Source organism: Ursus americanus, chromosome 4, assembly GCF_024610735.1.
Source record: "Ursus americanus isolate L20-20 chromosome 4, mUrsAme1.1.p, whole genome shotgun sequence".
Taxonomy (NCBI): Eukaryota; Metazoa; Chordata; class Mammalia; order Carnivora; family Ursidae; genus Ursus; species Ursus americanus.
The window spans coordinates 55,880,560-55,900,000 of record NC_142130.1 but is presented as its reverse complement, the minus strand read 5'-3'; the positions used below and the strand labels follow the sequence as shown (position 1 = coordinate 55,900,000).

Here is a 19,441-nt window from a genome sequence, read left to right as displayed (position 1 = left end):
TAGGCATGGCTTTGGGTTCCATCTCACTGTATTTTAGACCACACTATAAATTGTCATTTCTTTTTTAAAAAATTCTATCTTGATAAGCAAAATAAATTTGCCTTCATAACTGAAAATGATGTCTCTCTGACTAGTAATGAAATAAAACATGTCTTATTTTTTTAAAAGTGTATTTCTTTTGACGCTTTTCTGTTCCTCTCTTTTATCTTTTTTCTAGTGATTATTCCTACTGATTTCTATAAGCTATTTCTAAAATAAAACTATAGAAACATCATATTTATTGCAACAATTTGCCAATTTGCATTTGACATTTGATTTTACTCATGATGGGTTTTGTTTTGTTTTTCAAAGGTTTAATTTATTTATTTGACAGAGAGAGAGAGAGAGAGAGCGCAGGGTGAGCAGCAGGCAGAGGAAGAAGGAGAAGCAGGCTCCTCACTGAGCAGAAAACTTGATGTGGGGCTTGATTCCAGGACCCTGGGAACATGACTTGAGGTGAAGATAGATGCTTAACTAACTGAGTCACCCAGGTACCCCAATTTCACTCATGATGTTTTTACATATAGTTATATAATTGAATTTATCAATTGTTAACCCTTAAGATTTCTCCAATTTCTTCTGACAGCATATATATTTTCTTATATATATATATACATGAAAAACTTTACATTTCATGCATTAATAGTATTATAAATGACCTGGAAGATTTTACATAAAGCTTTTTTTTTCTATTCCCCCTTCCTCTCTCTCCTGCCTCCTTCCATCCACATCACTTTTCCTTCCCAACCCCAAGGGTTTTAAATGCCTCATAAATAGCACTACTTTTTCCAGAAAGCATTTTATTTTTAAGTGTATATTTTATTATCATTGATTATAGTAAGTTGCTAAGAATTTGCATATGAAAATAGTCTTTTAAAAAAATTTTATGGTGATAAAATATACATAACAAAATTTTAACCATATTTAAGTATACAATTTAGTGGCATTAAATACATTTATATTGTTTTGCAACCATCATCACTATTTCAGAATATATTCACCACACCAAAATGAAAGTCCGTACATGTTAAACAATAACCACCCATTTCCTCCCTCTTGCTGACAACTATCATTCTACTTCCTATCTCTATGAATTTGATGATTTTAAGTCATGTCATTGGAATCATACAATATTTGTCCTTTTGTGTCTACTTTATTTCACTTAGTGTGACATCTTCAAGGTTCACCCATATTTTAACATGTGTCAGAATTCCATTCCTTTCTAAGGTTGAATAACATTTCGTTGTACATATATACCACATTTTGTTCATCCATTCATCAATGGACATTTGGGTTGTTTCCAGCTTTCACTATTGTAAATAATGCTGCTTTGAACATGAGTGTATGAAATAGTTTTCTCAACATCATTGTTAATCAGTACATATACAATCACTGAAATTGTCTGGGAACACTGATGCTAATGCTGACACTTAAATTATGAATCAGCTTTACCTGAACCATACAGAGAAGTTTTTTGCACTGAATATTCCTCTCAAGACCTCAGAAGCCATCCCTGTGCATGTAATCTGATATTTTTCTTGAAAATATGCCGGAAGAATGTTAAGAGTAGCTGCATATGTAATAGCTTTGGGACACTGATACTACCCCAGAATTGGGCATGTGCCAAATCCGCATAACCTATGAAAGCCTTGTAGAATGTGCTCCTTGTCCTTCTGAATCAGTTAGCTTAGCAGTCAAATTGGGCATATTATAAATTAGTACCTCACTACTCCACAATTTTTTTCTCAACAGAGAAGGCAGGAATGGCTGAAGAAAATCATACCATGAAAAGTGAGTTTATCCTCACAGGATTTACAGATCACCCAGAATTGAAGACCCTTCTGTTTGTGGTGTTCTTTGCCATCTACCTGATCACCATGGTGGGGAATCTTGGCCTGGTGATAGTGATTTCAAAAGAGCATCATCTTCACACGCCAATGTACATCTTTCTGGGCAACTTGGCTATTGTGGATTCTTGCTGCGCCTGTGCCATTACTCCTAAGATGTTAGGGAACTTCATTTCTGAGAACAGAATGGTTTCCCTCTATGAATGTATGGCACAATTTTATTTTCTTTGCACTGTTGAAACTGCAGACTGCTTTCTTCTGGCAGCAATGGCCTATGATCGTTATGTGGCCATATGCAGCCCACTGCAGTACCACACCATGATGTCAAAGAAACTCTGTATTCAGATGACCACAGGAGCCTTCATAGCTGGAAACCTGCATTCCATGATTCACATGGGGCTTCTGTTTAGGTTAGCCTTCTGTGGATCCAATCACATTAACCACTTTTATTTTGACATTCTTCCTTTATACAGACTCTCCTGTGTTGACCCATATGTCAATGAACTGGCACTATTTATCTTTTCAGGCTCAATTCAAGTCTTCACCATAGGCAGTGTCTTAATATCTTACTTCTACATTCTCTTTACTATTTTCAAAATGAAATCCAAAGAAGGAAGGGTCAAAGCCTTTTCTACCTGTGCATTCCACTTTTTGTCTGTTTCATTATTCTATGGATCTCTTTTTTTCATGTACATTAGACCAAATTTGCTTGAAGGAGGCAATAAAGATATACCAGCTGCTATTTTGTTTACAATAGTAGTTCCCTTACTAAATCCTTTTATTTATAGCCTGAGAAATAAGGAAATAATAACTGTCTTGAGAAAAGTTCTGAAGAAAAAAAGATCTCATGAAAGTTGGAAATAAATGACATCTACTTAATGACATAATTTAGTGATTTAAAAGTGGAAAATACTTCCAAGTGAAATTATACAGAGAAAATGAACAAATTATGTGTAAAATATTAAAATATATTAAAATAAAATCAATTTTGGAAGAAATACTTATGGGAGAAAATATACAGGAAAGGGAAAGCTACTAAATCTTAATTCAAAATAACAAAAATCAAAACCAAACTTAAAATTCATTCAAGAAACAGCTTAGCATATTGCCAAGCTCATGGATTATGTCAGCATCAGAGACTGGAATTATCAGTCCCCAAAAGGAAAAGAACAAAAGTGTCAGTTGCACACATAATGGAAAATTCTATTTAACATTCACAGACAGTCCACTTTCTTTAATAGTTTGGAGCATTAGCACTCCAGTTAGACTAAAAGACTTTAGTGGCATGGGAACCTTGAACCAATGAAATTTCTCACAAACATGAGAGACAAAGTTGAAGGAAGTAAATTTTGAAGAAGCAGTTTTAATAGCATTGTGGGGGACACTATACTTAGGACAGAGGTAATAAGAAAATGAAGGTGTCAAATAAAAGTGAGTTTATATCTCCAAGTTAAAGTTCCAATGGAGTTGAATAATTAAACACAGAATGTCAATTTCAAGAGTAGTTATCTTCAGAAAGAGTTACTCTCATATGTTCACTCATAAAGATGCCATAACAAAGTTCCAGGCAAACTTCATGTAAGATTTGAAGAGCCTCTACTGTCAGTGAGCTACATTCAACTTCTCTATCCTCCTTCTTGAGACGTGAGGAAAGGGTTTAACTATGTGGGCAATATTATATTATATAGAGACATAAGGTATGATTATTGAACTGTCGGTAAGGCTTATCTACAATAATTCCATATTTTGTTTTCTTTTCACCTGGAGCCTGGAATGTAAGTAGAATTAAATGATTTATTTATTTTGTAGAATTAAATGATTTTAATGGGACAAAATGAAAGAATTACTTTTCATTTATTTATTCAACATAGATTTATTGAGACCTTCCTATGTGGAAGCACTACTCGAGGTGATGGGATATATCAGTTACCGAAATGCCAGCTTTTCCATCTTCTTAAATAATAGAACATTGTCATGATTTTTCATGACTAATCTGGATCAAGGAGGACCCATATCAAAAAGAAAAATTCCCCCTTCTACCTCTTCTCTTGATGCTCTGAAGTCACATCTACATTCCCAAAAGGCAATTGTCAGGTTACAACTCTGGTCCAGGCTAGCCAGCCACTGACGCTGACCTCACATGGAAAATCAACAGGTTAAGTCTATTTAGAAAAAGTTGCAGGAACACAGATGATGTATTTCCAATCCCCTAACTCATGAATACAAATTTATAATCACTTCATTTCCATTTGTAACCTCCAAAAAATCTAATCTAGCTAATTCCATAGAATTAGACATTTCAAGATTTGAAATTCAGACATTTCAAGATCTTCTTGGTTGTTTCTAATTTATTTTAATTTTTTAAAGATTTTATTTATTTGTTTGTTTGTTTCTTTTGGCCACAGAGCACACAAGCGGAGGGGGAGAGCAGGAGAGGAGGGGGAAAGAATCTCGAACAGACTCTGCACTGAGTGTGGAGCCCAACCTGGGCTCTGTCTCATGACCCTGAGATCAAAACCTGAGCCCAAACCAAAAGTCGGAGGCTCAACTGACTAAGCCACCAGGTGCCCCTTGTAGTTTCTAATTTAAACCCCATCAATTTAAGATATGCCCAACCCTACCTCCATCCTTCCCTGAGTGCATCTAAATGTATAGGTAACTTGTCTGATGTCATGGCACTGAAGACAGGTGTCATATTATAGATTGACTTCTGTCCCTGCTATATCCCTTTGAGATGTTTGATCCTCTCTGACTTTTTGGTTATCTCTTGGTACCACTGTCAGTTTGATTTCTGCATTCACATCTAGTCTCCAGGATAGACAGAGAAGCATGATTTCACCTAAAACATCTACGTTTTAATTTCACGAGACTTCTGTCAAGTCTGCTGGCTCCATCTCTCTTGCTATCTCCCTCTGCTAATTTCTGAGTAAATTCTCTTGACCTCCCCCTCTAGGATTTAATTTAAGAAGACGGAAAAACTGGTATTTTCAGCACCTAGCTGAAGTAAAGTCCACAAGAAGGCTGAAGGACACCATTTTTACACTTTTGATGACATGCAGTATGGGTTCAATGTAAGATTTTGAAATTTTTCATGGGTCTCTCTGGAAGTTTCCTTTTTCCAGATTTCTACAAACTTCAATGGGCATTTGATTGTCCCCCCATCTCATTCCCAGAACAGCTCCCCCCCCCCAGGAGTGTAAGTCACAGAACACCATCTCAGCAAACACCAATCATTTCCCTCTGATTTTCCTTTTATCTCCCAACTCACTACATCTTTATTTCTTGGGTGATACACCTAGCTCTTACCTTATCATAAATACTTCCCAAATCTAATTTTATGAAATAAATTTAGACTTTGAAACAGTCCTTAAAAGTGAGCCTTTCTCAACCTATTCTTCCTGTCTGGATTTTCGAAGTTACGCTTAGGAATAAAGCAAGTGAGACTGACATTGTTGTGCTCTGATCTTTCTCTAAACAATAAATCTGAACTGTACAAGCTACTGTCTGAAATGTCAGAAATGATCACTGGGCAGAACAGAAACACACAGTGTTTTCCCCTAAGTACTGTTGCATACAGGAAGAAAACTCTCATAAAATCAACCCTTTAAAAATCTTAACCAATATTCCACAGTAAGTGGAGAAAAGAGATTTGTTTAGGACTTTACTTTGAAAAACAAAACTAAAACTTATGGAAATAAACATGTTATCTTACACTTAACCAAAATTTAGTTATAATCACAAATGTGTACTAATTTTACAATCAATCAATCAAGGGTCAAGTGTTTTTCTTGGCCTCATTTTCCAGAAGAATAAAGTATGATAACTAGATACAACCTTTACTTAACTTTTGAATTCAAGGAATAATAATAATGAATACTAATAATGGAGCAATTTTGTACGATGTCCAAAGTCTTCACCAATTTTCCCAAGGGTCCCTCCTAATTCTTATTGTACAAATTCTTACCTATTGAATTTGTTTTTATTTTTCTCATTATTCCCTTCTTAACTGTCCTAAGTTTACCAGGTCCTATTTTTCATGCACTTTACATTTCTTTCAAGTAGTTCTCCAAGAACACATTCATCAACTATATGAAGTCAACTGCATCTTTCTCAAGAGTGTTTCACATTGAATTTGAATAATATTTACTATATCAGAATACCAGTAAGTAATATGTTGGCATGATGGATGAAGACAGTAGTGTTCATTAATTTATTTTTAAGATTTTATTTATTTAATTGACAGAGAGAGAGAGAGAACAAGCAGAGGAAGTGGCAGGGGGAGAAGTAGGCTCCCCATTGAGCAAGGAGCCCAATGCAGGTCTCGATCCCAGGACCCTGGGATCATGACCTGAAACTGCAGACTGCTTCCTTTTGGCAGCAATAGCCTATGATCGCTATGTGGTCATATGCAGCCCACTGCAGTACCACACCATGATGTCAAAGAAACTCTGCATTCAGATGGCAATAGGGGCCTTCACAGGTAGTAACCTGCATTCCATGATCCACGTAGGGCTTCTATTAAGGTTAACTTTCTGCAAGTCTAATCAAATCGACCACTTCTTTTGTGATATTCTTCCACTCTACAGAATCTCTTGTACTGACCCTTATATCAATGAAATAATGATCTATATTCTTACAATGCCGATTCAAATGTTCACCATTGCCATTGTCTTAGTCTCTTATACCTGCATCCTTTTCACAATTTTCAACATGAAATCCAAAGAAGGGAAAGGTAAAGCTTTTTCTACCTGTGCATCCCACTTTTGATCAGTCTCAATATTTTACATTTGTCTTCTCATGTATATTCGACCGTTTGAAGAAGGGGATAAAGATATACCAGTAGCAATTTTCTATACAATAGTAATTCCTTTATTAAACCCTTTTATTTATACTCTAAGAAATAAGGAGGTGATAAGTGTTCTTCATAAATGTATGAAGAATTATAATATTTTTAAATAAACTTCATCTTCTATGGAAAACTGATTTTCATTTATAAATATGTTTTATACATAAGGGACAAAGAAAAAGTAAACTGTTTTTATATTAAAAAAACTAATCTCTAAATCATTAGAGTGTGTCTGCTAAAATTATGGATGGAATTTCAAAATTGTCAGGTAAATCTTACAGCAAATTCCACAATTACCAGTGCGAATCAGGAGAAAACCCAATGGTAACCTTCATTACCAACTCTTATTACTCTCACTGAATTGTGTTAGGCTGTTGTTCCAAACTTTAATAAATCAACATAGCATCAAATTTAAATGTCTAAATGTGTAGAAGAGTCACCTTGATTTATCTTGTCTAGTTAATGGAAGACATTATATCTGATCCTATTAGAATGTTTGAAACATTTAAGATTTCCTGGCTGGAAAATAAAATTATCATTTTCATTCAGAAAACTGATCTGGGAGACACATGTATGATAGTGTGGGGGTAGAGAGGCTAGACTCAAATTAACTAAGTGCAATAATCTATATTTAAAATAATGAAGTCTGATCTAGATAAGACTCTAAGAATGGGAAAAAAGGGAATGAGAAAGAGCACATCCCTAGTCACACACACATTTTGTAGAATTAAGAGTGAATTATAACAAGTTGGCTATAGTAAATTAAGATCTACTTTAACCCATAGTATGATTTAGGTTCTTTATTTTTTTTTAATTAAGGATAATCATATATGTATTCCGGAATATAGAACTGCAACATACATAGAAAATAATAAGCATTTAAAAACATTTTAATGAAGGCACTGTTGCTTTTTTAAATATTTTTTGAGTAACACTAAAATGTATTAATATCTTATGTGTTTATTGGTCATTTCTACTTCTACAAATTATCTGATCATTTTTCTTTTAAGTCATACTTGTTTTTCCTCATTTATTTGCACCACTCATTACAGACAAAAGGTATTAAAATGTTGTAACTATTTGTGGCTAATAATTTCTGTCTGTGTTAACAGTATTTTAATATGTTTGTGTTAATTACTTATTCTTCCAAAAAATAATCCACAGAATAAGTTACTCAAATAAATATCCAAGGAGTACTTCTTTAGAAACCTGGCAAAATAATTCTAAAATTCTCCTAGAAAGCTAATAATCAATAAACACAGACTTGATGTATTATATATTAAAATATATGATGAAATTCCAATAGTTAAAACAATTTGGTTTTATTTTTTTTTTGTAGTGCACATAAAGCCCTTTTATTTTTTTATTTATTTTTATTTTTTTTATTCATGAATTTATTAAATTTTTATTTAGGCATTTCTTTTAGCCCTTCTTTTTTTTTAATAATATTTATTTTGTTATATTAGTCACCATACAGTACATCCCCAGTTCTTGATGCAATGTTCCATGATTCATTACTTGCATATAACACCCAGTGCACCATGCAATATGTGCCCTCCTTAATACCCATCACCGGCCTATCCCTATCCCCCACCTCCCTCCCCTCTGAAGCCCTCAGTAAGAATGAGTAGATAGATCAATGGAAAAAGATTATCCAAAAATAAACTCCCATATAAAATAAGACCATCATAAATCAATCAGTAAAGAAAATTATTTAATGAATAGTCCTAGGTCAATTGATAAACCATTTATCTCTTCCATTGTGTTAAATGTGTAAGCTCTATCTCATTCAGAGAAATTTTGCAAACATAATTTGTATTTTTTCTTTTTTTGTATCTTAAATTTGTATTACATAGCACTTTTACTCAACTGGCATTCACTTCATAACGTTGTAAAGTGAGAAGTAAAGTTTGATTTTTTTATGGCTAACCAGTACTTCTAAAAGCATTTAACTAACTCTTCCTTAATCACTGATTTTTTTATACTTCCTTTTTTGTTTGTACACTCACATGGTCATGCATGCATTGATGTCTATTTCTAGTCTACGTAGTTTGCACAACAAAAACAGGACAGCTACAGTCCCAATATTTATATTCTGGTAGGGAAGACAGACATTTTTTTAAGAGTAATTAAACTAAATGGTAATAAGTACCAGGATTGGGACTCTTCTGCCTCTACCCACAGTTGAAATAATAGGATTCGATAAGGTTTAGCCATGAGATTCTTTATTCTAGTATTCCTATTCTTTCTTTTTATGTGACTTGATCTACTTTTATGGCTTTTTAGAAAGGATTTATTTATTTATTTATTTATTTATTTATTTATTTATTTATTTACTTGACACAGAGAGAGAGCACGAGCATGGTGAGCAGTAGAGGGAGAGGGAGAAGCAGGTTCCCCACTTAGCAGAGAGCCCAATGAGGGGCTAGATCTTAGGACCCTAATATCATGACCTGAGCTGAAGGCAGATGCTTAATTCACTGAGCCACCTAGGTGCCCCTATTTTTATGGCTTTTAATATCATTAATATGAAGATGACCCAGAATGCATTTTCCCAGCTCTGACATCCTTCTTAATCTCCAGACGTAGGTATCCAATTGACAAGCAGGACATAGTTATCTGAATGTTTCAAAGACATCCCGAATTTAACATGATCAAAAAGCCTCTCTAATTTTCCTATAAATATGGATATCCCTGGTCTTCTGCATCTTGACAGAGCATCCTCCAACCAGTTGGGAAAAGAAGAAATTAGCTGTAATCTTCCATCTCTCTCTGCTTTCACATCTGATTCTCACATCTATCAGTTCTATCTCTGAAATATACCTGACATGTGCCCAAATATTTCCATTTTTACTAACTTTCACACACTATGCTTCTATCATCTCTCATAAATAATATCAGTGGCTTCAGACTGGTCTCACTGCTGTTGGTCCTTTGATTTCATTTTAATTTTCATTCATGAACCAATTTAAAAATTAGTACCAAAAAATACATTCCAAAGACTATAGTCTTCTGCCCACCATGACCTTGTGATTTTCTTTTGTTTCAACTTGGTTGAGATATTAAAAACAAATAAACAAACAAAAACTACTATAAGATGGAGATGTACATGTCAGAAGTTTGTTGGAGAATGCTGCCAGGCTCAATAATTATTGAAGGAGTGAAGGACGTAAGATTGGGCAGAAGGATGAGTTCACTATAGTCATGACAAAGACCGTAGCCAATCTGGCGGAGAAGTAGGGATTTGGGATGTCCCTTCGAAGTTCCCATGCCTAAGGCAGGGACCTGGAATTTATACTTTCCATGGAACAGTCATTAAATGTAGGCTGCCTCCAAGTAAGGAATATGACCTTCATAATTATCTCCAGATAATCATACTTCCTGATAAGGGATTCCGTTGAGAACTATCAGCTACTGGCACTCTTACTGCTAGAGATCTTGGCTGTGAACCATAGATCCATTACTGATCACCTTTTATACTGTTCATAGCTACTTATTTCTTTTTTTTTTTTTAAGATTTTATTTATTTATTCGACAGAGATAGAGACAGCCAGAGAGAGAGGGAACACAAGCAGGGGGAGTGGGAGAGGAAGAAGCAGGCTCATAGCAGAGGAGCCTGATGTGGGGCTCGATCCCACAGCACCGGGATCACGCCCTGAGCCGAAGGCAGACGCTTAACTGCTGTGCCACCCAGGCGCCCCTATTTCTTATATTGATTTCTTGGGAAAGCCACACCACGATTTGGGTTTTTCTCTTGATCTGGAGAATCTTACAAGATAAAGGTTAATGGGACACCTGCAGTTCCCACTGTTATAGCTAAGCTAATGATTACACTAATACCCATTTTCTCCTTCCTTTTGATTCCCTTCAACTTTCCCTAATACCTCTACCAGTCCAGGTTAGTAACATAGTGGGGTGATCCAGAATCAGATCCCCAGGGAATCTGAGCCTTTCACCACAATGCCCTTACAGCCCCAGTGGATGTATTTGTCTATTTACTGTTGAGCAAGGGAGTACAAACACATGCCTAGGGACCAAATGAATGCCAAACATAATTTTTCCTGCCCCCATTGCATAATACCAGCCCTATCTTTTCATGATAACAGTCAATTTCCCCTGTAATCCTTGTGGACTCCTTTCCTTGCCTATTGGTCTCTTGGAAAAAGAAATCTAAAGTGACTGGCTGGCAGCTGGATCTTTCTATATAATAGAATTCTTGTTGTATTCTCTGGCAAAAACATATCCCCTCTGAGTACCAGGACATGTAGACCCATACAGCTCAGGAATGTGGGAACAAGACTGAAAATTCCCCAAGCAGATCACTTGACAAGTCCCGGATTGAGGTATTCAACCTTCTGAAGACACGGCACCATCTAATGATCACCAATTTCCAATGTAAAGTGCACCCTGGAGCACAGAGTCCTGACAGCTTAATTATATCTTTCAAAGGCCATTTTATTAAGTCATTAAGCCAGCAGATTCCAGGTGGTGTGAAATAGAACCAGTGTGCCAATCACTGCCTAGGACCAGACTTCCTTTACTGCAAACTAGATTTCTTGGTCCAGTGCAATATTATGCACCACTGTACCAGCCTCACAGAGTAATTCTTCTTGAGCCCTTACAGATTGGAAAGATAACTCATACCTGTATTATGTCAATTCCAATCACGATGAATTACTGTCCCTTTCAGAAAGGAAGAGGTTCATAGCAGCAAATGTGCCACCAAGTGGATGTAGTCTTTCTGAGGGCTCCAAAATGATCTCTGTTTTGGGCAAGTTAGAACCTGGCAAGAACAGTAGCTGGATTAGCCTTGAAAAGTTGGAGCCTATGCGATTAGGCACATGGATGCCTCCATCCCAGCCACTATAGCACTTCATTCATCTGCCCATGGTGCCAGTACTGGGGTAGCAGATGAACAAAACTGGATGACTCAACTGACTGTCATTCTGTGTAGTTCGTTGTTTAGTATTTTTTCAATGGTAGAAGCTCTCTGATATTCCTTTACATGTAATATGAAGAACACCACACTTTATACCCATTCCAGTGGAACTATTCATATGCCTCTTCCTCAGATTTTCTAGTCACTGACCTTTTAATCTGTCTCCCTCTAGACTGCTGACCAGCATCCAAGCTGTTCACCTCTACTATGAATCTATATGTTCTCACCTTGGACAACTTCTCTTTCTGTACAATGGATAAAAGTAATCAGTCCACTGCTCTAAGGGAGGATTTCCCCTTATTGCTGCCTTTTACGGTCACCCTGGGTGAAGCTAGACTTTAGCAGCAATACATCTTGGCTTGCCTCAACATACTAAGCTGACTATCTAAAAACCAACCTGGCCTTTGAGGTCAGACATGTGAGATGAGGACAAGAGGTCAGTGCAATGGTGGAGGATGACACAGAGGTCTTGGTCCTATTGCATTCTCAGACTCTGCTCAGCTAGATCCTGTGATGTGCCACTTTCACTGCCTAGTGAATTACTCCTGCGCCCGCTCAATCTTGTTAGTCTGACAAATTCCAGCTCAAGAAGGCAATTCTGGACTCTTGGTCATGTGATGTCCCAAGGTTAGGAGCTCTTCCTCTAGTAGTTTATAGCACAACAGGAAGTTATTTTTTGAATGGTTTATAATTCTCTCCTGCAGAGAATAAAGTCTTGCTGTGAAACCGGAAGTGTATATGTTATGATTCCCCTACCAGAGTCTTCCATAAACACTAATATTGGATATTCTATATCCTATTTATTTCCATGAACTCTAAGTCAGATATTTCTAATCCGATTGGTCTGCTGAGTCAGCATGGACCTGCGGAAGAGCCCTTTCTTGTTCTGAGACCCTCTCAAAACTTGCATTCTAAGGAGGGCACGTATTGCATGGTCACTGGGTGTTTTATGCAAGTAATGAATCATCGAGCCTTACATCGGAAACCGGGGATGTACTGTATGGTGACTAACATAATATAATAAAAAATCATTAAAAAAAAAGAAGAAAGTAAAGAAAGAAAAAAAAGTAGTTAAGCATCATGTAAATCAGGAAAAGAAAAGAATAAATCTACTTAAGGACCTAAGAAAGTCCTCATGGAGGAGATGTGATTTGAGCTCAAGGATGAGTAGTATTAAGACGGAAGGAAAGAGAGAAGGAGCTTTAGATGAGGGAAACGTTATAAGTGAATTAGTTGACACAACTGCACAGAGCAGCAGTAAAGAGATGCACAAGGCCAAGTGCCCTGAGGTAGTGGAAGAAAGCAAAGTGATAGATAAGACACAGGCTTACTGTGGAGCATCTGGAATTCCAAAATAAGGAAATTGAATTTAGTTTGAAAACTAAGAGACTATTGCAAATTCCTGAGCAGTGGGAATATCATTTTTTAAATCATTCAACAAATATTTGTTAAGCACTACAAAGCACCACTGTTCAAGATGTTAGAAATGAAGGAATGAACATCACAGAGAAAACCCTTCCCTCTTATGTCTATAGCTAATGGTAGCAGTGGGCATCAAGTGACTGATTAGAGACATACTCTATGTATAGTATTTTATTAAATTAAATTTTATTAAATATACAGTATATTTATATGATTAGTAGAGTGAAGGGGGAAAACAGGGTAAGAAAGATAAAGGAATTGGAATGAACTGAAAAGAACAGAAAACAACTCAGTAAATCATATGTGGGGCTCAATGGTAACAACAAATTTTCCATGAGAGTTTTGCAATACATGGGTACAAATTCAACTCAGAGTGAAAGAGTTGATGAGCCTAGCTAACCCTACCACACCTTTTGGTCTCTTCTCTAAGTGCTAATTGTCTTTTGTGAACCATATTAATCTCTCCAGTTACTGTCCAAACCATCCTGAGACTCTCTTCCGATCATTTTACATTTTATGCACAGTATAAGGAACAGAATTGTAAAAATGATGTCAGTTACATAAGAATCAGCAAGATGATCATCAAATGACCTTAGTGACTTAATGAAGGTCATTTATTTTAACCTTGTTGTCCCCCAAGTCATCTTTAATTTATGTCACATAGTTAATACGTTTTGGGAACTGACTCTCCCCATGAAATACACTGATGTCATTGTAGGGAAGTCCCAGAAGCATTTGATGGAAAAGTTTAACTTTGCGTTGTAAGGAACATAATTACTGACACTGACCTATTAGTAGTCTCCCAGATTTTCATTCTTTTAATCCCAAATGTTTTTGAGACCTAAATTTATACCCTGAAGTTCTATGAAACTTACCACCACAAAAGAAGCAATGTGATGTTATAAAACTCTTCTCAAAGAGCGTTCAGGTAAAGGAAGTATTCAAATTTATTTTTACTTTTATTATGAGCATCCATAAAATATCTATTTATCTGAATTATTTAGCGCTTTTTCATTGTTCTCAGATTTCAACTTCTCACCTATCTAGCTCGTCTCACAACTGAAGGCTATGGCAAATCAGCATGAGATTTAAACTCAGTTCATGCTAACCTTTTTTGATTATAAGGTAAATTTTCAAAATATACAGTTAAGAATACAGTTTAATTCTGTTAAATAACTCAGGCAAGTACACTGAAAGTTACTTGTAACATAGCTAAATAATTAAATTGCTTATATTTAATATTTTAAAACAAGAAAATAAAAGGTTCAGCCTGTGCCTTTATTTTGATGTCTTGATTATGGAAAAATAAACCTATTTTGACCATAGAATTTACATAATTAGACACATTGGTCAATATATCCTAATGGATCACTAACTAACGACAAAAGATAGCCATTGAGGGAAAACAAAATTTGTTCTTGAAAATCATATATTTTTTTAATTTTTCTTAATTTATTCATTTGAGAGCAAGAGAGACAGAGAGAGCACAGCAGGGGGAGAAGTACAGTGAGAGGGAGAAGCAAAAGACTCACCGCTGACCTGGGAGCCAAACACAGGGCTCAATCCCAGGACCTGGAGATCATGATCTGAGCCAAAGGCAGACACTAAGTCATCTGAGCCACTCAGGAGCCCAATCTCAAAAATCATATTAAGATTTAAGATTTTTCTCTTTTTCTAAGTGTTATAAAACTAACACATACAGGCAAGCTTATTTTTATTAGCTTTTAAAGTACTGTGATATACTTTAGAAAATCTTGTATAAGTTTCTTATGAAACAGGAAAATAGCAGATAGGTCAATTCAGATAAGAAAATGATACATAATTTTTTAATGATAAATTTTGAAGAATTTCCTTTGTAGGCTGGTCTTCAAAATTAGCAGTCTCAATCTGCAGAAACCAAAGAAGTCACTAAGGATCAGGGGTAGTATACTGACAGCAAGTTCACCTATCTCACGTCTTTGAAGCTAGGACTGGAATCAATATATTTTTTTCTCTATAGCATTAAACAACTCTTATAAGAAGTATAATTCATAGGTAAACTCAAATGTCTACAATTCTAATCAAGAAACTGTACATGCATATATGAAAAAAAAAGCCATGTAGATTATACAGAAGCAACCCTAGATTATGCTGGGTATACAAGTTATGCTTAAGGATGCAGGAAGTGAAAATCAGTGTGGTCTGGGTATTTAATCAAAACTTTCCTAAGTAGCATTATATGTAAACTATGCTTTACATAAAGAAGGAAAGGATTTAGAATTCTGGGCAAAAATCAACAGGAATGATGGCATGGACAAAATCAGTTTTTACGGAAATAAATCTAATACCAGGAAAAGGGATGAGAAAGGTGATAATATATAGATATTTATTTCCTCGGATAACCAAACTAATTTTCTTTAAAGATGAAAGTATTATTCTTAATCCTTCATGATCTTCATACAATTCCTAAAATATAAATTTAGCATATCTCTTGTATGTAATTTTCAAGCATTCACTCCACAGGGACAGTATATGAAAACATTTTGCTCAGTTAGAAAAGCATGTATGTATGAAAATTGATTATAAATTTATTTTAAGAATCTTTAATACAAAACTGACACTGCAATTTTTTGTCAACAATGAACCAAATATGGCTATGCTAGATTTGTACACTATTTATGCATGAATTCATAAAGACAAATATTTCTCACTGTAAGCATTCTTCTTGGAATTGTAAAAATATTCATGGGACTGCTGATTTTCACAATTGAGGTTATAAAGTTGACACTTTAGGGGAATGAATATACCCTAGTAGTTTGTGTGCCTGTATCCAGAGATAGTAAGGGAAGTTTGAAAAAGCTCCTCTCTTTGTGGTAAAAAGAGAAATTTGAAAGGAAAATTATACACACTCTAAATTAGAATCTTGTCTCTCCAGAATTCCTATCTCAAAACAGAAGGTGGATATGACTGAGGGTAACTACTCCTTGACAACTGAATTTATCCTCATGGGATTTACAGATCACCCAGAATTGAAGAGCCTTCTGTTTGTGGTGTTTCTTACTATCTATGTGATCACCATGGTGGGGAATCTTGGCCTGGTGGCACTGATTTTTATGGAGCATCGTCTTCACACACCAATGTACATCTTTCTGGGCAACCTGGCTCTAATGGATTCCTGTTGTTCTTGTGCTATTACGCCTAAGGTGTTAGAGAACTTCTTTTCTAAGGACAGAAGGATTTCCCTTTATGAATGCATGGCACAATTTTATTTTCTCTGCCTTGCTGAAACTGCAGACTGCTTTCTTTTGGCAGCAATGGCCTATGATCGCTATGTGGCCATATGCAGCCCACTGCAGTACCACACCATGATGTCAAAGAAACTCTGCATTCAGATGACCACAGGGGCCTACATAGCTGGAAACTTGCATTCCATGATTCATATAGGGTTTCTCTTTAGGTTAACTTTCTGTGGGTCAAATCAAATTAATCACTTCTTTTGTGATGTTCTTCCATTATACAGACTCTCCTGTGTTGACCCTTATATCAATGAATTGATGATATTTATCTTCTCAGGTTCAGTTCAAGTCTTCTCTATTATCATAGTCCTAATCTCTTATCTCTGCATACTTTTCATGATTTTCAAAATGAAATCCAAAGAGGGAAGAGGCAAAGCCTTATCTACTTGTGCATCCCACTTTCTCTCTGTCTCAATATTCTATGGTTCTCTTCTCTTTGTGTACATTCGACCAAATTCAGTTAAAGAAGAGGATAAAGATATACCTGTTGCTATTTTTTATTCTCTAGTAATCCCTTTATTAAACCCTTTTATTTACAGTCTAAGAAATAAGGAAGTAATAAATTCCATGAAGAAAATTATAAAGAAAATTTTATAACATTATAAAAGAAATATCATCCCCTGTGGAAGATTAACTTAAATATGATAAAATGTTTTTCAAAATAATGGAATACTGAGGAAGTAGAAAATGACCACTTTGTACATAAAACATTCCATTACTAAAACATGATAGTATAGGAGTCAAGTAAATTCAGCAAGGAGAGATTTTGCTATAATGTATTCCAAAATCTAAACCGCTAGCTCCCAGCAAGAATAAAGTAAATAATTATTCTTAAGGTCACAAACTGTCACAAAGAGATTAGCTAAACTATTAACTAATTGTTTCAAAGTGTAATAAGTTACAACTTTCAACAAATACAACAAATACTAGGAATAGAAGTTAGTATATATAAAGATCACCTCCATCTAATATTGTTGAAAATTTCTGCAATTCCAAAGCACAATCTTACAAACTCTGGCACATTCCAGGTTCTCAAGAATTAATCGCTTCTTAAACAACACCATCTGTCAGAAGTAAACTGAATATACTTGATTCTTAATTTTCTTTGAGTTTATGCAAGAGAAGGTATTTGAATATTAATTCACACAGAATATCAATCCTCAAATGAAGAATATTTTCATCTTTAAAAGGGGAAATTTTGGTATATACCTTTTACCACAATTAAAAAATATTAAAAACAAGGAAAAAGTACTAATAAAAATGTATAATAAAAAAAGACTATCTTCATCATTAGTGTTAGTCAATTTTACTCTCAAGTTCTCTGAAATACAGTATCTGTATACTGGTGATTAATCAATCAGTAGTTGAAACAGATGTTATTTATACTGACATCAATATGGATTTGAGTATTTTCATATAGTTTTATTAGGTGTCCATCAAAAATGAAGTGCAATCTTGAATACATTAAACTAAATGAAGGGGTTTTTCTCTGGGATATTACTTATCTTGTTTTTTACTAGGAATTCCACCAACCTGTACTGACTCCAGTGTAAATTACTGATACAGTCACAGCATTAACAAAAAGTTAGAGATACTCTAAAGCATAAATGAGGCACAAAATAGTGAAAATTGAAAAATACCTAACTGAAAATATTTATTGATCACTTAAATATGTAAATATGAAAAAAAATAATTTACTGAGAACATGTTATCTGCAAGGCACAAACCAGACATTTCATATATATTACCTACCACCTGGTTAGGCATGATTTTTCATGCACTTTCACAGTAAAAATCTCATATTCGAAACATTGAGTATCTTGCTCACGTTCATCCGATTGAGCTAGAATTTGTATCAATGACGCTTGGGAGTTCAGGAAATGAAGATCCTTGTAGCCTGGGGTATTTAATCATTATGCAGCATCAGAAGTAAGATGTGTCTTAAAATGTTTTTTAAAAATGTTGTTTGGAGGAAAAAAGGAATGAGTATGACCACAGTCAATGTGTATGGAAATTAGTGTGACACTTGGAACTGAGGTAAAGGAGATGAACCATGGACAGAGTCAGAAAGCTTACAAAACTGTTGTTAAGAGCTGTTGGCAAATATGGAAAATAAGGGTGAAAAAGGTTCAAGCTACTAAGAATTTTAAATGTCACCCTAAGGAATCTGAATTTATATCAGAGGCATCAGACACCAAATTCTTCCTAGAACCAGGTAATATGATTGTATTTTTCAGAAAACTAATCTGGCAATTGGAATGAAGCTAGAAGCAATGAGGCTAACCTCAAGAATTCATATATTAGATGATGAGAGCTGAAACTGGAGGATAAAAGGAGAGGAGTGCACAGATATAAGCAACATTTTAAAGGAAAAATAATAAACTGTAACTACTGGATAATAAAATGAAGGCCTATCTTCTTCCCGTGAGTAACAACCTAGTTGTATCTAATTTCCTATCACTAATACTTAAAAAGGTACCTGACATATTTGGCCATTCACTAACCATTTCCTTTAATATATTTTAATATAATTATTTAAATTAATATATAATAGGTTTGTTATTTTTATTTTTAAACAAGTCAACAAATATTTTTAATTTCTTGGTTTTAATTTCTAATATTGCAAATACTGTTAGATATCACCCACATACACAAAGCTCTACAGGGTCTTAAACACTTTTTTAAGAGTGTAAAGGAGTCCAGATACCAGATTAGATGAATGCTGTTCCTTTGTACCACTCTCTATTTTAGGGGATATTTTTAGTTGTCAGATTCACATGCATTGATCCCTTTCCCTTTTCCGGGGGACACACAAATTCCGTTTATGTATTTCTGCACCACCCACTTCCAACCCTTAGCAACACTGAAGCCTACAGGTCTTAAGGGAAGAGTCTGTGACTTATTTGGGGCCAAAGAGACAAAAGAGGTAAATTTGTGGACATGTCTGGGATATATGTTTCCTTTATTTTAAAAGAGAGCCACAAAAAAAGGTAGTCTTTCTTCCTCTGAACGTCATGCTCTGTGGATATGAAGTCCGGCACAGTCTACAAGCAGTTTGCCATTAAAAGAGAAA

The 19,441-nt window shown here is 35.1% G+C and overlaps 3 protein-coding genes across 3 annotated transcripts; all 3 read left to right on the top strand.

The window, feature by feature from the left end:
- The first annotated feature begins 1,802 nt into the window (after positions 1 to 1,802).
- Positions 1,803 to 2,750, top strand: LOC123784314 (olfactory receptor 5K1-like). The gene has a single exon (XM_045785642.1). The coding sequence runs from the start codon at positions 1,803 to 1,805 to the stop codon at positions 2,748 to 2,750; it is 948 nt and encodes a 315-aa protein (XP_045641598.1).
- A 3,483-nt stretch (positions 2,751 to 6,233) lies between these two features.
- Positions 6,234 to 6,845, top strand: LOC123784265 (olfactory receptor 5K16-like; the record flags this gene model as incomplete). The annotated part of the gene is given in 1 exon segment (XM_045785612.2): positions 6,234 to 6,845. A coding segment is annotated over 1 exon segment (612 nt), but the record flags the coding sequence as incomplete, so codon positions are not given.
- A 9,175-nt stretch (positions 6,846 to 16,020) lies between these two features.
- On the top strand, positions 16,021 to 16,965 carry LOC123784312 (olfactory receptor 5K1-like). Its single transcript, XM_045785641.2, has one exon. It carries the CDS (start codon positions 16,036 to 16,038, stop codon positions 16,963 to 16,965), a length of 930 nt encoding a protein of 309 aa, XP_045641597.1. The 5' UTR covers positions 16,021 to 16,035.
- Positions 16,966 to 19,441: the final 2,476 nt, after the last annotated feature.

Bases quoted from the DNA above. Each gene is read 5' to 3' on its own strand.
- LOC123784312 (XM_045785641.2), top strand. From the start codon at position 16,036: ATGACTGAGGGTAACTACTCCTTGACAACTGAATTTATCCTCATGGGA.
- LOC123784314 (XM_045785642.1), top strand. From the start codon at position 1,803: ATGGCTGAAGAAAATCATACCATGAAAAGTGAGTTTATCCTCACAGGA.